General features: G+C 44.2%; 1 protein-coding gene across 6 annotated transcripts in view; it reads left to right on the top strand.

Moving 5' to 3' along the window:
* The window catches only part of GLIS3 (GLIS family zinc finger 3), a 445,030-nt gene that overhangs the window by 378,919 nt on the left and 48,003 nt on the right, over positions 1-18,108 (top strand). For all 6 annotated transcript variants that reach the window (XM_081802770.1, XM_081802769.1, XM_081802771.1 and 3 more), the window contains one exon: positions 834-978. In XM_081802770.1, the coding sequence (XP_081658896.1) occupies positions 834-978 (145 nt within the window). The remainder of the gene's footprint in view (positions 1-833; positions 979-18,108) is intronic.

Below are 18,108 nucleotides of genomic sequence, written 5' to 3' on the forward strand. Positions count from 1 at the left end.
TCTGTAACAAATACTGTTCTGTATTTTTAAGGTATTATGTTTTTATAGAAGCAGAAGGTTGATATTTTTCCCCCGTACCTAAACCTCTCATTGTGATTTTTCCCCAGATTACACCCACAATTCTTTTTCATAAGGAGATCAGATAAATTTGGCCTATTCTTTATTCTTACATTTTTATGGTTTGATTTTTTTTTATGGAACTCTTTAATATATAAAGAATTATTTTGTTGCTGTGATAAAATGAAGATCGAAATTAGGTTGGGTTTGTTTTTTTTTTTCGTGCAACTTACCATTGGGTTTTTGTTGCTGCTAATGACGTGAGTTTTGCTTTGAATCCTGCTCCATCCTATTTTAAAACTTAACCTATGTATTTTCCTGTCATGTACAATCTATAGGCACCAAATCTCAATGGATATTTCTCAGTTATCTCCAGGATATTTTCCTAGTCCTATGTCTGTATTTTAAAAGCACCTTCCAATCTGGACCAAATACACTTGAGTTTGTTTTTGTTATCACTACAAGTTCTGATAAGATACAGAGCAAATAAAAGGAAGTATAATAGGAAGCTGGGTTCCCAGAAGTAGAAACATCAAAGACTGAAGTCCAGTCCTCCTCTAGCTGTGTTTTCCGGAATCACCTGCCAGGTGTTATCAGGATTGGAGAAGTCACCGTCTTATTGACTCTCTGTTAAGCCCAATGCCTGACCCACCACTGTTGCTTAATAAATACTTGTAAATTGAATTGCATTGAACCTTAGGGTGTGATGTCTTTCCCGGGAAGTATTCCGAGGGACAGCTTTCCTTTCTCATGTGTCTTCTGTTTTCTCCTCTTAGTTGCGGTCCAGCGCAGAGCTCCATCCTGACCTGCTCACAGACTGCCTCACTGTGCAGCCCCTGCAGTCGGCCACCTCCCCGCGCGATGCTGCTGCTGATGGGGCGGTGGGACACTCCCCCGGGCCTGGACCTGACCTCTATCCAGGTAACCACAGCAGAGGCCACGTCAGCTGTCCGCCTCTATGCCCTTCGCTCTGGTTCGAAGGAACGCTCACATGAGAACAGCTCTCCTAAGATCATCTGTATTTTGCTTTCTTGATGAGCTACAAGTTGCCCCCTCCCCGCTTCCCATCTGATTTCCTGAGCTGAGTTGGCAGCAGACTGTTTTTTCTCATAAAGAAACACAGTAAAATAATGCATTAGCTCTCTTAGTTCTGGACTTCTGCCAAAAGTCCAGTGCACCCGGCTCTCCCAGGTATCTTAAATTTATTAACTTGATTTAGACCCAAAGGAAATGTTTCCCCCTTAGTCAAGTAACAGGCTGCATGTGGATTTCTTAATGGAACAGTTATTGTCATGTTTGCATTTCAAAAGGAAGCCCCAGGCCTCTTAAGAAAAACCTCACATCAGTCAGCCACCTTGTAAGAAGGGTTTATCAGCCGCTGGGTGGGGGTTGGTAAGGCACTCCCAGACCAGCGTCCTTCTGCCTGAGTTTGAAGAATAGGTGACTCTATATGTGGAAAATTTCATCTATGTAATGAAAAATAGGAAAGGATTAATATGCAATAAGGAAGTTATTTTTTTCGTTTACTTTGTTAGCCTGGATTTTTGTGCATTTTCCACTCTCCATAATGATTATGGCTTGTGCAAACATAATTGGTTGTCATCCTCACATATGGAAAGCTCTTACTGTCACTCTATGAATATGAAAGCAAAAGTCCCAGCAGCTCCACACTCCAGACAATGGGGATTTTCTATTATCTGTTGATCGCAGGTCCCACTGCCCCCCCATCTGATTCCAGAGCCAGGTTTTGGCAGCAAATTGGTTCTTTTTTCTTTTTAAAAGTACTAATAAGCCATAGAGAATTAAGAACTTACCGATGCGTAACCCTAGAACAGGAAAAGCCATGCTTGTGTAACTTTTTTAACTCAACAGTTCGCAGCTGATCCAAATGCGGGGGAAAGGGCATTAAGCAAATATTTTGAGAGGGTCTGTCATCAAGACATCCTTAATGTTGACCCATCGGTGGTGGGCCCTGCTCAGTTGCACTGGGTACTTTCTCTTAGAGACCCTAAGAGATCTGAAGGGCGGACCAAATCTTACAGAGGTTTTGGGTACAGGTACATAGTCACACATGAAATATACCAAAGCACAATGTTATCAACTCCCATAAATATTTTGTACTAGATATATACATGAAAAAGCATGACTTGTTTTTGTTTGCACATGTGTCTGCTTGATTTGCCAAATATTTGATATATGAACATTTATTCTAGCACATTTAATTAACAATTGGTTTACAGCAGCCTATACAACATTTCCCTTCTTACTTCAGTCCAGAAATCCATGATCTTACTAAAGGTCTGGTACCCAGCAGTTAAGAGTCAAAGCTAACCAGAATCGATTGAAGAGTGGCCCAACATCTAATATAGGTAGTTTATGGTAATGGGCTAGTCTTACTGCATTTACACTTGGAAATGGGTTTGGGAAGCCGCGATATCTCTATCTGTGGAAAACATGAGTATCTTCGCTGTGTGTAGCCTAGAGTGGATGGCTGACTTTCAGAACTTAGGAGTCACATTTGTCTTGGTGTGTGTTTTGTACATCTGGTAGTTTTGTTCAAGTTTTTTAAGAGGTTTATGTTGAACCAGCTTTGTCACTCCAGACAGATATCCTTTTTTTGTTCATGACACTTTTTTTCTGTATTTGGTCTTCAAAACGATTATGAGCTCTTAGCTTTGAACCTCCAGCTGTGTCAGGCAAGCTGCCGCAATGGGCAGGGAGCCTAAGTTGTCACAGTGTCAACAGAGCATCTTCAGATTGACTGGAATTTTCTGTGACTCTGGAAACATTTGAAACAGGCAGGTGGACATGCTGTTGAACTCTGTTCTTGGAATTTTACTTCTCGAGTCAGTGTGTAGCTGAAAGTTTATGGTGCCTACTTATTTCTTCTTTCCTCTCTCCCTCGGGTCCAATTTTCCTTTCTTTGTTCTTGCCTTTTTGAAAAATTGATTAAGTCTTCTGTTTCGCTGAATACATAACAAACCCAGAGCAGAACAAAGCAGGAGGAAAAACTACAAAACAAAACGTTAAACCTTCCTGCTAAAGTTCTAGAAATGCACATGCCAGGACTGCATGTTTCTACCGGTTTCAGACCTGTGCTAAAGATCTATGGAAGGAAGCCAAACAGTGAAAAATGCCAAAGGAAAATGAAGCTGTTCATCAATTAGTTAAATGTAAACTCTGAAGTGTTAAGGCAATTTGACAAAGATTGAGACTTGGCTAGATGGTAAAAGTACTTGGAGCCATTCCTTTTACCTTCTGCTACACGAAGTCGAAGAAAATATTTGTTTAATGATTGTCAAGCACTTATACTTCTAAGTGCTAGTAAATTGATTTATCATAAAAATATTTGGAGGGAAACCTGTTGAGTCCGTATGAATGTAGGATCAGAAGCAGGTTAGCAATGGGCACCAAGATATTTTAGAAGCCACACGATTGAAGACTCATAGTTTGAAGAAGTCATGGTTTTGAAATGGACATTTTAGTGGCTTACACAGTTTGTGAGATTCCAAGAGAGGGAGATAGTTTGCAGAGCACTAAGAAGAACAGGGAAGGTGTCATTTCTGACACATACAAATCTTACAAATCTCCTAACATGCCAGCTTCCCTTATTGAGACCATTTTCAGTTGATGAGGCAGAATTTGATTGGAAAGGGTTGCCAGGAAAACTTATTTCTGTGGAAGGAAATAGTGCTCCAGGTTCAAGCAGCTAAAATATCACCTGAGGCTACGGTGAGGACTACTTTAAATTGAGGTGTTTACTTGCCTACTATTCTGAAAATCCCAGGGCTCCCCAGACCCGATCCTGAGCTAACTTGAGAGCAATTTTGTGACCTAATGGAAAGGCCAGGACAATGATGAGCAATTCTCAAGGACAGCTCACTTACATTTTCTGCCCTTTTGTTCGGAAGTTCTGTATCCTAGATATCTAGATAATGCTCCAGACTAGCCTATAAATTGAGGTGATTTATCTGATCATCTGAGGGAGAAGTATTTCACAGTCTGTAGATCAAGGTTTTGATCTTTTGAGGTTTAATGCCTGCGAAGGTCTTTTTGGCTTCCTCGATGAACTAATGAAGCAGATGAGGATACAGTGAGTGAGTCTGCAATACCATGAGAGTCTATTCACTAATGAAGAATGCTGTATGGGAGAGGATCTGTCCCACGGGTGGTCACAAAAATTATGGCTCCCTCCAAACCAAAACTGCCTACAGATTCACTAAACCATGATCTTTGCAAATGGCCTTAGCCATGAATACATCACATAGAGGCCAGTGTGGTTGGGATGTTCGAGTCCCACGGAAACCACCCATAGGGTGAGCAGCCCATAGGGTGCAGCTAGAACAAGAAAATGTGCAAGAATGGGGGAATTTTACTGGTACCACTTTTGAGTTATAAAATAATTACCATGTTTTAGAACTTGCGAGTTCTGTTGAGTGATTTTTTATTTTGAATGTAATTAGATTTTTCAGGAGGAAATGTAAGTGTGATGCTCAGATATTATAGAGAATTGTGGAAAGACAACAAAGACTTTTTTTAGGGCAGGAATTTTTGAAGTCATATATTGTCATTCCCTTCCCTTTGCCCTCATTACTGGGAAGTAAAGCCTTCCCTCTCACAATATCATCACATTTTGTAATAAATAGCACCATATTAAATCTATGCAAGATTTAACATACCTCATGAAATAGTTAATGCTGCATTTTAATGTAATTTATGATATATGTTTTAATACTTTTCTATATTTTTAAGTTGAATACATTTGCTATCTTGGAGCGGCTTGCAGAGTTGTAGGGGTTAGAAATAATTTTATATAAAAGTACCTCATATAGTCTACTTGCAAACAGTGGTTGTTAACTTAGGGACTTTATTAGAAGGTTCTAAATTGACATACAAATTTCCCAGTAGGTTAAACTTCACAGAATTGTGAAGATTAAATAACTTGATCTATATAAAAGCAGGCATAGAGCATTATAAAAAATGCAGTAGATATTACTTGCATGATCTTCAAAAGCAGTGATTTGCTTAGAATTCACCAGAGGTGAAAAAGGGACAGAGGACTTGGAACTGGCTGTGGCCAGAAGGAGGCAGACACTGGGCTTACAGAAGTGGTTGAAAGGGAAACATTTGGCAGTGTCTTTTCCGTGTCCCTGCTGACATTGCCTTGAACTGCTTGTCAGAATCTTGTATTGTTCTTCACATCTCTTACATCTGTGGTTCATCTATCGAGTTGGATTGGGAAATCAGTGAGGGGGGCACCTGGGTGGCTCAGTCGGTTAAGCGTCCGACTCTCGGTTTCCACTCAGGTCATGATCTCAGGGTTGTGGGATCAAACGCCGAGCTGTCAGGCTCCCTGCTCAGTGTGGAGTCTGCTTCTCTCTCTCCCTCTGCCCCTGCCCCTTCTTTCACTCCCTCTCTCTCTAAAAAATAAATAAATCTTAAAAAAGAAAAGAAAATCAGTAAAGGCAGCAGCAAGTCCTACTCTTCTCAGTTGCAGGCACTGATACTTTTAACCTCTAGATTTCGCCTTCCACGGCCCTGAGTCAGTCCATTCGTTTGCATCAGATCACCTGGAAAACCTGGGAGAATGCAGATTGCTGAGTCCCACTCCCGGAATTTCTGACTCAGTACATCTGAGTTAGTCCCAAGAATTTGAATTTCTGCCAGGAATTTTTTAACAAATTCTCAGGCGACACTGGGTGCTGTTGGTCCAGGAAACACACTTTGAAAACTACTGCTCTTGATCATAAAATGTGGGAATGTTCTTGAAAAACATGATCTCAGTTGTGACAGGTGGGAGTTACAATAAGAATTGCCCATAATTAACTAGATGGGTGGGGGGAAGAACCTTTCACAATGTGTAGATAATATATCAAATCGCCATGATGTACACTTGAAAATACCTTATAGTCTTAATATGTCAGTTATACCTCAATGAAGGTGAAATTTAAAAAATAATAACTGGAAAATTAGAGCAAAATTTACACGTGAAAACCACATGATGGAAATCTGTCCACAGAATACAATTTAATGTTATAGCCAATATGCCATATATTTACATGAGAAATAGAATAATGTTGCTGTGGTACTTAGAATTAAATATTTACAAAGATAATAAAATTGAAGCAAATAGTGAAAAAAAAATTGCCCCATAGTATATATTTCTGTTTCTTATTACAGAAAACCTGTCAATGGATATTAAGCTCATCTCCCCCCACCGGTGTTATACATGGCATTACTCATATTTTGATTAAGAGTGAGATCTTGTAACTACCCAACTGAAGAAAATTAAAATTGTGATTCCCAGCCAGCACAGGGCACATTTGTATGTATGCAGCTAATGTTAATGACTTTGTATGTTTGCAAGCTGCTTAATTTGGTGCTTCAATTTCCCATATCCACTTACTCCCTTGTATTCATGTTAGTTTTTCACGCAAGATTAAGCTGAATTATTCAGTTTTATAATATGTACAGGTTTTTGCTGTAAAAATATTTTTTTGTGGATGAGCAAAAATAGTTGCACACCTTGTGGAGAAGAAAGTAGTGAAGCTGGGCTGGTTGTAGCTTTATTCCCATTGAGCAAAGTCTTGGTTGTCTTTACACTGTTATTTCTTCTGTTCTCATTTAATGTTATTTTGCTGGCATTCAAACGGGTGTGAGAAAGAAGGGTTGCATGTACTTCGAAGTGTACCCACAAGCAGGTCTTGGGAAACAGATGGCAAGACAGAGAATTCAGGATAGAATTTCTGGAGTGAGGAGCTAATAGTTTTGCGATTAGGAAGTTATGGGCCAAACTTCTGGGTCCAAAGCCCTGAACTTCTGCCTCAACTGAATTGACCTTCCAAGGAAAGGGAGAAATAGGAAGATGTGTGTCTTTCACGTGAAGAATGAAGGAAAAAGGAAAAGTGGGCATTTTCAGGGTGTTTGTCATTCACATGGTGAAAGTTGTTTTTTTTTTTTTTTTTTGGACACTTGTCTTCGCACTGAAAATAAATGGGGATAGCATAAAACTCTAAAGGGAAGGGCATGACTGAATTAGCTTGGGTATTATTTGCCGTGTTTTACTGTTAACGGTAATAAGAAAGCATCTTGCAGGCGCTGACAAAAGAGGGCATTGTGGAAGTGACTCGTTCCCGGTGACCAAAGGCTGGCTTCTGTCGTGCCTTCCATACTGTCGGAGAGTGGCCTGGCCCTTCCCGGCTGGCACCAAAGCCTCAGAAGTTCTGGCTTCCTCCTCAGCATCATCACTCCGTTTTCCTCCAAGTGTGGCGGCTTTCCTGACACTGTGTCTGGTTTGTGGTTGCCGCCTGGGTCTCACCTCCTCAGCTCCAGTCCTGGTCTCTCTCCGAGAAGGTAGCTGCTCGTGGCCGGTGTGTGCTCTGTCCAGCAGCGATGTGACCACCTACCCGCACCCCCAGGAGGCTGTGGATTTATCCTCTGCACTGTAGCCTTCCTCCGGGGCTTCCGTGAGCATCCTGTCCCTCCCTTCTCGGAGGGGCTGCAGAAGGCGAACTGGGTGTTCGCTGCTCAGAGGACAGGCAGAAATCTCTCCTCGGCATGCGCAGGGACTTGCTTCTCCAACTGGCCCCCAGGGCTGCATGTCACCGTTTCTGAGAAATGAAAGCGGTAACGTGTCAGCCGCCCCCGGAGACCTTGTGTGATTGGTAATGATGTCGGGCCCATAGTTCTGCAGCTCCGAGGCAGTTTGGGGTTATATCTGTGCGAACGTGAGGATGGACGGTGTTTAGTATTCTCTTTTCTGAGGCCCTCTTAGGGGCCCTGTTTTATACAATACCTCTGACCACCTGTGTAGCCGGTGTGGGCTCACGTGGAACGTTGGTGGGCCGGAATGTGCCTTCTCCAACTCAAGTTCGTTTCTCTCTCCCTGAGGTCAGTGACTGGGTTAAATGACACATTGAGCGCTTGCAGTGGTCCTTACTTAGCACATAGCAAGTGTTCAGCATCTGTTAGTTATTGTTGTTGCCTTCATCCAAATACCAGACAAATGTCCGCTACAGTTTTGTGAAGCAGAGAGGGAACAGGTGCCTAAAATCAGTCATCGCGCCCATGTGAGAAATGGGGACAGTACGGAAAAGCCCGAACAAGTGCGGGATTTGATCAGTGTATTTAGTCGTTCACATAGCATTTTTAAGTCAAGGAAATGCCCTGTAGGTGTCTAAAGAGAAACAGATTGGAATCAGAAGCCCCTCACCTGGGTGGCAGTGCCCCTAGAATCACAATGTCAAACTGTGTCTTGATAAGAATTGTTTTTTTTTTTTTTTTTGATTCAAAAACAGCATGTTTTCTGTCTGTTTTTGTTTTTTTAGAGGTAGTGTGCAATGGCAGGAAGGACGTGGAGGTAGGTCTGAGCCCCAATCCTGGCTCTCCCCTCTGGGGAGGTTATCTCTCCTCTTCCGTGAATCGATGGTAAGAAGAGTGGCTCCCAAGGACTGATTTGGGAATTAAGGGGGACCGCACAGAAGGGTTGGGTACACTCCCTGCAGCTGGGGCTCCTTTCCCTTTTCCTTCCTCTTTGCTTCAACACTTAGAGAATCACCCCCAGACCCAGTCCATGTCTGTGACGGAGCCTGGAACCCCTTCTCTGCATTCCTTTTAGTGCTGGGTGCTATCACTTGGAGTTCAGAAATCGCTGTCCTGAGATCAAGTGTTCCTTTCGAGAAAAATTCAAGTGAAGATGCGAACTCACAGCTCCCCTATTCTCAGACCCATTTTCAGATCCATGGGATCAGACCTTGTGTTGCTGTTAACAATGACGAGTGGGCGTACACATGGGCTGCTCATACAGAGTGCCAAGGGGCTTGGGTGAAAAGAGTTTGATGAGCAGGGACTTGGTGAGGATGAGGTAGGTGGAGGAAGGGAGAAGTAGGACTGATGGCCTCACCCAAAAGAGTTTTACACCATCACCGTGTCGACCCTGCTGAGGCATAGCCTTGGTCCCTCCTGACGTCATTTTGTAAATAGACTCTCCAGGCCATGCAGTTTATCTCAAAATATACTCTAAGGTGTCTAGAAAACCATTCTTGGCTATTTGCTTACCTCAAATTTAGTTTCCATAATTCAAAAATATTTCCATAGTCCATAGATGGCTCCATATTTCCATAGATGGTTATTAGTAGTTGACTTGCAACAGATAATTTATTGTACCACGGACCGCATATGGCCTGCCTGCCTCCTGGTTTTGCATGGCCTGAGAGTGAAGGATGTTTTTAAGATTTGTAAATGTAGGGCGCCTGGGTGGCTCAGTCGTTAAGCGTCTGTCTTCGGCTCAGGTCGTGATCCCAGGGTCCTGGGATCGAGTCCCACATCGGGCTCCCTGCTCGGCAAGAAGCCTGCTTCTCGCTCTCCCACTCCCCCTGCTTGTGTTCCTGCTCTCGCTATCTCTCTCTCTGTCAAATAAATAAATAAAATCTTTAAAAAAAAAAGATTTGTAAATGTAAAGTGTAAAAAAGACTATTAGCTTTTAGGTGAGAACAGTGGTTCAAAGAATTGAGGACATTGCCTGTTGCTGACAATGCCTTAAATATTTAGTATCTGGCTCTTTACAGAACAGGTTTGCCAACTGCTGCTAATAGCTGGGATGTTAATCGATGACTGAGTGAAATCAAGGAAGCTTGTGGCTTCCATGTATTTGATCACATTTTGTTTTAAAAGTCTGCCAATATAGGGGCGCCTGGGTGGCTCAATCAGTTGAGCATCTGATTCTTGATCTTGGCTCGGGTCATGATCTTGGGGTCGTGGGATCGAGCCCCATGTCAGGCTCAGTGCCAGGCAGGGATTCTGCTTGAGATTCTCTCCCCCTTCCCTGCCCCACCCCCCCAAGAATAATAAATAAATCTTAAAAAAATAAAATAAAAGTTTGCCAATACATATAGGTTCTTTGATCACCATAGTATTTTAGATTTAGCAGATACTTTAGTAGACTTCTAGCCCATGGGTTTGCAAAGAGTTTTACAAGGCCCCAGCATTTAAAACAGGTCACTGCAGAGCTGTTTCCATTGAAGGGATCCAAACCATTTATGCTGCCCGTTGCCCAGCACTCCTGTCCTCCCTCACGTGGTTTATGGACACCCAAATGTAGTGACTTCCAAGTCTTCACATTGTAAGCAGTTACCTGCAGAGGCAGCCTCGCGCCATGGTGGGAGATGAGCCCTCACTGATGTGGCTACCCCTTAGGGAGAAGCTGCCAGAAGTCAGGCAGACTCAGTTCTGGTTATGATGAGCCCAGGGCTAACAGGGATGGCACAGAGAGCAGCCATGGTTTAATTCTACTAAGGTCTGTTTTTCCTAAAAAGAGAAGAGGCTTAAACCCTTGATATCAAGGATTATGTTTTCTGAGATTCAGACCTCTTGTAGACATTCGCATTAATGCCCAGGAGAAAAGCAAGATTGTAAAAGATTGAGCTTAGGGAGGATGCTAAAATATACTTTCTACCCAACAATAAGGTGCTTGAAATTCATGTAACTGAAGACTGAACCTTCCATTCCACAGGCAGAGAAAAACTTTTAAGCTCCTTAAGGAAGGTTGTAAATGGGCGTAATTCATGGTAACATGTGAATAACTTACCAGAGTCTGTCTATCCTGAGAGTGTACTAGGAGGTAGCCCTGGGTACCTGAAGGCAAAGTAAGAGAATCCTCCACTTTATGGGCAGAGTCTAGAAGAAAGATGGGGGCTTCTCTGGAGTCACAGCAAAGCCACCTGCATCATCTGTGCCGTTTTGCCCAGAGCTAGTGGTCCCTGCAGACTTGGGCTCCCCGCTAATAGCTAATAGCCAATAGCACAGTTCCCCAAAGGGGCTGTTGTGACTCCATTTTACTGTGTGGGGAAAGGGGGAGGTCTCTTGGGAGAGCTCAGAGTTGATAAATCAGCAGTTGAGTTGGCTAGAAGAATATTGCATTAAAAATTGGATTGGCCGTATGTGTTCCGTATCTGTTTCCAAGAAGTCTTCTTTGTGAAATGATTTCAGAAATTGCATGGAAGGGCGCCTGGTTGGCTCAGTGGGTAGACCACGCAACTCTCCATCCCGCAGTGGTGAGTTCAAGCCCCAGGTTGGGCAAGGAGCCTACTTTTAAAATAAAAAGAAGAAGAAAAAGAAATTGCATGGAAGTCAAGTAGGTGGGGTTGTCTTGGTAGCATCTGAAAGTGAGGAAACGTTCTTTGTGGTCAAGAAGGTACAGGTAGGAGGTAGCTAAGGAATGAACAATGGGGACCTAGAGAAGCCAGTATTTCTTACTAAAACTGGATTTTGTGGCCAAATCAGACTTCATTCCAAAAATGGAGTGGGGAACATTCCTGCAAGAGCTTCCAGGAAAGGTTGCCCATACGTGTGCCATCTTTCATCTTTCTTTCCACTCCCCTACCCTGTTCAACATGGGGGATAACATAACACACAGCGGCAGTACTGGGTTTCTGACAGGGTACTCTTTGTTCATACTACCTTCCTGACTTGCTTTGTAACGAACTCCCTGTGAGTGAGTAAGTGGGTTGGGAGGTGAAGGGAAGAAAGATAAGGTATGAGATTTGAGGTTAGATAAGTCATGCATTGTCTGGAAAGACCCGAGAGGGGCTGCATGAAATGTTGGTCCCAGAGAAGTTGAGCGAGCCGCCAGATGATGCCATTCTACTCGTAACAAAATGTCTTTGTTCTGAAATGCAGATGTTTCAGGAGCTTTTGCTACCCGCCGTTAATTACACCTGGTATTTCAGAATGTCTGATGGTAACCTTTGGCATCTATGTGGATGACATCAGCCATTACCTGGTAGTTGTATCCCAGTGTATTCCAGAAAGGCATGTAAGCATGTGTCCTCTTCCAAATACTAATGACTTCTTCCCTGGCTGTAAATCCAGCTGCATGATGTGGAAATGTAATTGGGCAGCCTACATAGAAGTTGGGAGCTCATGTGGGAATATCCATTTGTAAGAGAACCTGAATATTCATGTAACTGTCCAGACATCAATAAATTCTCATTTTACCTTATTTATTTCTGTTCCCCAGTGAACAGCAGTGCTCTTAAGCTCGAAGTTAATAGGCATGTTCTTCAGAGATGTACCCTCTCTTACCTTAATAGAACGTCTTTCTAACACATTTGTTCATCGGTTGCCAGGTAGCTCTCCCTTCAGGTGACACGAATATGTTTTCTTTGTCTTAGTGCACAGGTGACAGTTACCATTGTTTGCCATCAATTAGCTTGGGGTAGCATGTCAAGGATGTACGGATGGTGTCATTTGATTCTGACAGCCGCCCGGCTGGTTGAGAAGGAATTGTTTCATTATCCTCTTATCAGTACTGCTGGATAATCCACACTGAAAAGAGGGAGGGGGAAAAAAGACAGGCAGAGAGAATAGAATTTTAGGGGTTGGCAATATTAAAATTATTCATGCCTCCAGGAGGAGAGAAAGATTAGAGATACGACTCTGGGAACACTTCAGAAGCCCCCCTTTCCTAATGCTGGCTGGAATGTGGAATGCTGCCCCTGGTCAGTGGGGGGCGGGGAGGGGGGTTTGCCCACAGGAGGAGAGAAAGGGAGCTGAGCCCTTCTACTCACCCTCACCAGCAACCAGGCCAGGAGTAACTGCGGCATCTCTGCCCTTCTCCGGTGGATGGGGCTTTTTCCCTGCTGGAAACTTCTCCTTGGTTCGTGAATTTGGGTTGTGGGAGCATTTTCCACTGAACAACAGTGCAATTTAATTGTTCTCCATGTATGAAACGCAAAGAACCGCAGAAGTTATTGTGGCCCAGATTTTCACTGTTGGGGAGCAAACCTCCCGTCACAGCCCTCCCCGCACCCCCCGGCCCAGTGTTGGCCTTGTCCTTCAGAATGACGGAAGGGAAGTGTTTTTTAAATTCTGAAAATTAACCACGGCCGCAGCTTTATGCTCTTGGAGAAACAAATAAAACGAAGTGCTGAAAATGTAAAAATACTTCAAGATAAACTAAGCTTCAAGAGGGACAATTGTGTTGACATTCTAGTAACAGCCCGTTTTCACTCCTTAACGAAGAGCAGTCATGCATGAAAATGACTTTGCTGTTTTTTAAACTGAAACGGGTATGGGTTGTAACTCAGAGGTGTATATTACCCATGTAAAATAAAGGACAACATTTTAACCCTGTGAGGATTCTCTCACAGACCCTCAACACTTTACAGCAACTTGCATTAGAAAAATTAAACAAACAATGCTTATTATCAGAGAGCATGATGTATACACTCTTTTGAGTTTTAAAATGACCCCAGTCCACAGTTTACATTTATATGCATCGCTAGGTAAGAGGCCATACTTGGTTGGAGATCGACCATTTTGGAGCAACATACGCCTTCATTTTCTATCCTGTTGATAAGAATAATTATAATAACATAAATAAGCAAAGAATAGTGACTGGTTTATCAGGCACTAAAACGTGGTCCAGGCACTGTGCTAAGTGTTTTCATCTATTATACGACCTTCTCATCATACATACTCATTTTACCTTATTTATTTCTGTTCCCCAGTGAACAGCAGTGCTCTTAAGCTCAAAGTTAATAGGCATGTTCTTCAGAGACGTACCCTCTCTTACCTTAATAGAACGTCTTTCTAACACATTTGTTCATCAGTTATACTTATTTAAGATGAAGAAACTGAGCTTAGGTTAAGTGACTTGCCCACGACACATTGCTGGGAATTGGTAAAGCTCAAATTCAAACCGAAGTCCATCTGACTCCCATTGTCCACGCTTCGTTCTCCAAATAACAACCTTGATGACACTGTCTCTCTCGAGTGCCCAACTTCTAGGGAGGCCAAAGGAGTTAACATTCCCATTGCAGTTCAACTGTTTCTTAACTCCTTCCCAGGTTCATATTTCTCCTGGGGGGCACGCGGGGCATGGAGAGGGGAGGCAGACACAAGGCCAACCTCACCATTTCCATTCACATGGAAATCTAATTCTTTTTAATATTTCTGTGGAAGCCAATGTAGCCTGGCTTCATTGCTCAGCCGTGCCCTCTGTGCCCAGACCCGGAAATACTGCCAGAGAGATGAGTGGTGAGCCCCTACCTCTTCCTGTGCACCAGCTACCAAGCATTACCTGCCATTTCTCAGGGTCCCGGCATTACCCTAGTACTCACTGTAAGTGAATTCACAGTCCCTGGGTAAGACTCGTTCCCCCGTCCTAGGAGAGCAGGCCCGCTACAATGGCCATGGCTTTTTAAGCAGTCATAAAGGACTCCAAGAGCACATTTACCATACAAGCTCAGACACAACCGATCTGCACAGCGAATCTCTGCTTTGTACATGATTGACAGAGCTGGTGGCCTTTCAGCCCACCACATCGTGGTCACTTGTGGTAACAGGTGCATATATCTGATTGCTCACGAATAACACTCCCTGCCTTCCTTCTTTCCCACCAGTAGATCAATATGCCCCTGACAAGCATCTGAAATCTTTATTTGGGAAAAAGCACATTTCCTCCCAGCTGTTTGTTTTCCAAACCAAATAATTTAGTTAACTTTTTGCCTGAGTTAATTTTCAGAGCTGGAAAATTTCTCTCAGCCGTGCTGAGGTCATTTTAGGATGGGCAGAAACAGAAATGGGAATATACTTTTGGCATCCTAACCAGCCTTTGGGTGGCTAAAGCTAGCCATGTGCATTGTGTGTGTGAGGGAAGAGTGCCTCGTGACTCCAATCTTTGCAAATGGAGTGTGCAGTATCAACACTCTTAGGCCTGCTCTTGAATCTGCCCTGTGTCTGAGAGGCAATATAGCGTGGTGGTTAGGGGCATGGGATCTGAAATCCATCTTCTTGGGTTTGGATTCCAGCTCCATGGCTTACCAGCCACAGGACCCTAATCAGGAACCCAGTGAGGCCTCAGGTTCCTCATCAGTAAACTGAGGACAGTTTTGCAAAGTACTCAATACATGTTCCCCTGGTCCTGAGGTAGGGCAGCAAGAAGATGAAACGCAGCTGAGATAAGGTCTAGCTCCGGCTGCTCCTAGTGCAGTTCCCAGATCAGCAGCCTCAGCATCCCAGGGGACTTTGGGAAGTTTAATACGAGCTCAGAACCTCAGCCTGCCTCCAGGACCAGTGAATCAGAATCAGTATTTGTTCCTGGTGATTGGTTTGCAAGGGAAAACTTGAAAAGCAGGACTCTAACTGCCCATGCTGCTTTGAACAAGATTATGCCCTCCAATTGGCTCTTTTCATATACCTCACCTGACGAGGGAGGTCCTCCTCCCTGTCCTCTAAAATGGTGAGAACACAGTTGCCAAGCAGTGCCCAGGGTAGCCTTCTCTGGCCTTGGGAGAGGGCCTGAAACAGATAGGCCTCCTTTCGGGAACACGCCTTGCCTGCGTCCATTCACACAGTGAATACATGACAGCTAAAGTATCCCCCGGGGTGCCCTGTCTATACCCCTAGAAATATAGATTGATTGTTTTCATTTGGATAAAGAGAGAGAGCTGTTTATTAACCATTAACCTGAGCTAGTTAAAAGCTCAAGCCTCGAATGCCCTGGTCCCAGTAGCTGGCAAGATGGCCTCTGGGGGCCACATAGATCAACACATGCCGCTTTGTTAAAACTATAAAGCCCAGCTGAGTAACTTGCACCTCCCTCTGCAGGAGACGAGTGGGGGACTGCAGTAAGCTATGCTCCAGAGAGAAAACCCAAAGTGTCAGGGAGGCCAGCTCCCGGCCCTCCGCTGAAGGCAGGGCTCATGAATCCATCCCAAGACCAGGCTTTTATTTCCCTGAGGAGTCCGCCATCTCTTAATCACAAAAGCAATAAGAATTTCCAATATGTTCCTCGGCCATGCCTAATCAGTTGTTCCAGCTGCCGGTCATCAGTGCCGGCTAGAGGTTCACCTAAAAGCTCTCTTCCAGCCTCGAAAGTGGCACGAACGCCCGAGGTGACACTAGACAATGAAGGCCACCCCCATGTGCACCACTTGATTTGATCACAGCAGTTTTGTTAATATTGCTCTGATTCTAGAGGGATCAGTTCCTTTCCCTACACTTTGATTGACAGGCTTCGTTGTACGCCCCTTTGGTTGAGTATGGAAGGAAATGTTGCCTTTTGTAAATGACCTTACCGTTGCTCTCTAATGTGGAGATTTTCTTCTGGAGGTTAAAAAATCACGGGGCAAAGCTCAACCATTTGTCTGGAGGCACGTGTTGTGTTGGGCACTCTGTGTGAGGTCAGCAGATGCTCAGCTTCAAACATGGCGACCCGCACCTGCCTCGTACAGAGTAGGGGCTGGAAAATCATGTTTGAATGAATGAATGAATGAATGAATGAATGAATGGATATTCTTAGACTACATGAAGATGGAATCCTGGATGTATGACTGATACAGCTGGAAATTCCTAGAAGTCAGTGTAGGTAGGACAGGCATTTCCTGGGCCATAGGGGCAATCACTGAGAATTGTGGCTCCCAGGTAGAGGCCAAGGGCAATCCTACCAAGCCCCAGTTCTCTCACCCCAGAGTTTTGTCCATTACAACAGAAGGGTATGTGACATGGGGTTGGATGAAGGTTGGGACACCATGCTCTGTTTTTATTTCCTTGAAGTCTCTGGTCATTGTAGTGGCTACAGGCAACATCCGCAAGCAGCAGTCTTGCCCAGGACTGCACGAAACCTGCTGAACGATCAGCTTCGACTAGGGGACCTCACCAGGAGAGATTTTGTCCTATACTTCTCATCCCATCTCTTAGGAAATAGAGGCAAGTCATGGGCTTTGCTTTGATTTCTTTCAACTGACATAAGAAACTATTCTGTATACTTTACAAATTCAGACTTTAAATTGAACTCTAACGCCCTCCCTTTCTTATTCTCAAGGGGTCCCCAGTCAAAGGGTCGCTGCCGGTTTCAGTGCCATTCACCAGCTTTAGCAGTGGAAGAAAGGGCTGCTGATGTGTGTTTGACTGTTGGTCAGTCAACGGTTGACCTCAGCACAGCTGGAAGGCAGGTTCCGGAGACTTCTGCCCTGTATCATACACCTTGTATGCTCACCTCATACCCTCTCCGCCACCTAGCCCTACCAGCAGCCATTGCCATATTATATATGGCACCAGGTATAACTCAGAAGCTCCTCCCCTCAACTGTACCACGAATCTCTGGCTTTCTGCCCTCAGGCTTCTCTGATGCCCTGGTGCTGGGCATCTGCGAGAACTTTAGCCACTCTGCTACACGCGCCTACTTGGGTGGGAGAAGTAACACCCTAGGTAGGGCAACCTTTGACCAATAAGGAACAGGATTTGGTAGATAAAAGTTACTTTCTGTTCCTGTCCTACTCATTGGGCCCAAGATGGACTCCATTGACATTTAGATTGTGTCCGTCCTTGTTTACTCCAACAAACATGAATGATGCTGTCGGAGAGAGTAGGCACCAAGGGCGTCTTGTTCCCTAGTCTGTCCTGGGACCTCGCCCAGTGTCTGCCACACAGTACGTGCTCCATAAATATTTGTGGAATAGTTGGCTGCTGAGAGAGGATTCAGAGGAATGCAGGTGACCGAGTACAGAGCAAAAGTATTAAAGTAGAGGAAGGTAGAGGACATTACAATCGAAAGCACGGTAGCATCGGTTGCTGTGATATGGTTGAGGAGTGACCGGTTGTCTGACTTGGCCAGATCTGAGGGCACAGTGTGGGACCATGGATGAGAAGTGTGTTAGAGCACTTAGAACACCACTTGATGATGTCTACTGGCAGGTCTCAGTATTTGGGTAGAATGAATGTCTAGAGACCTGTTCCCCTCACTAAATTGCACCGTCCTCAAGGGCAGGGGCCCACATGCCACGGAGTGGCTAGCATGTAGTAGGCACTTAATAAATCCTGGGTTAAAAAAATAATGGTTGGAGGACATATGGACGGACGGATGGATGGAGGGATTGGCAGATGGTTGGTCCTGGCTATTAAATGGGATGAAGGAGAGGCCCTTAACCAGGCCTGTCAGCCTTTCAGCCTGTCAGTGTGTGGCAGGCTGCAAACAATGCCAGATTTCTCAACCTGGTATTTCATTGCAGCTAATGCAAAAATGTCGCTGATACAGCTCATGGAGCCCTC

Source organism: Leptonychotes weddellii, chromosome 14, assembly GCF_054177405.1.
Source record: "Leptonychotes weddellii isolate Sample4059 chromosome 14, ASM5417740v2, whole genome shotgun sequence".
Classification (NCBI taxonomy): Eukaryota; Metazoa; Chordata; class Mammalia; order Carnivora; family Phocidae; genus Leptonychotes; species Leptonychotes weddellii.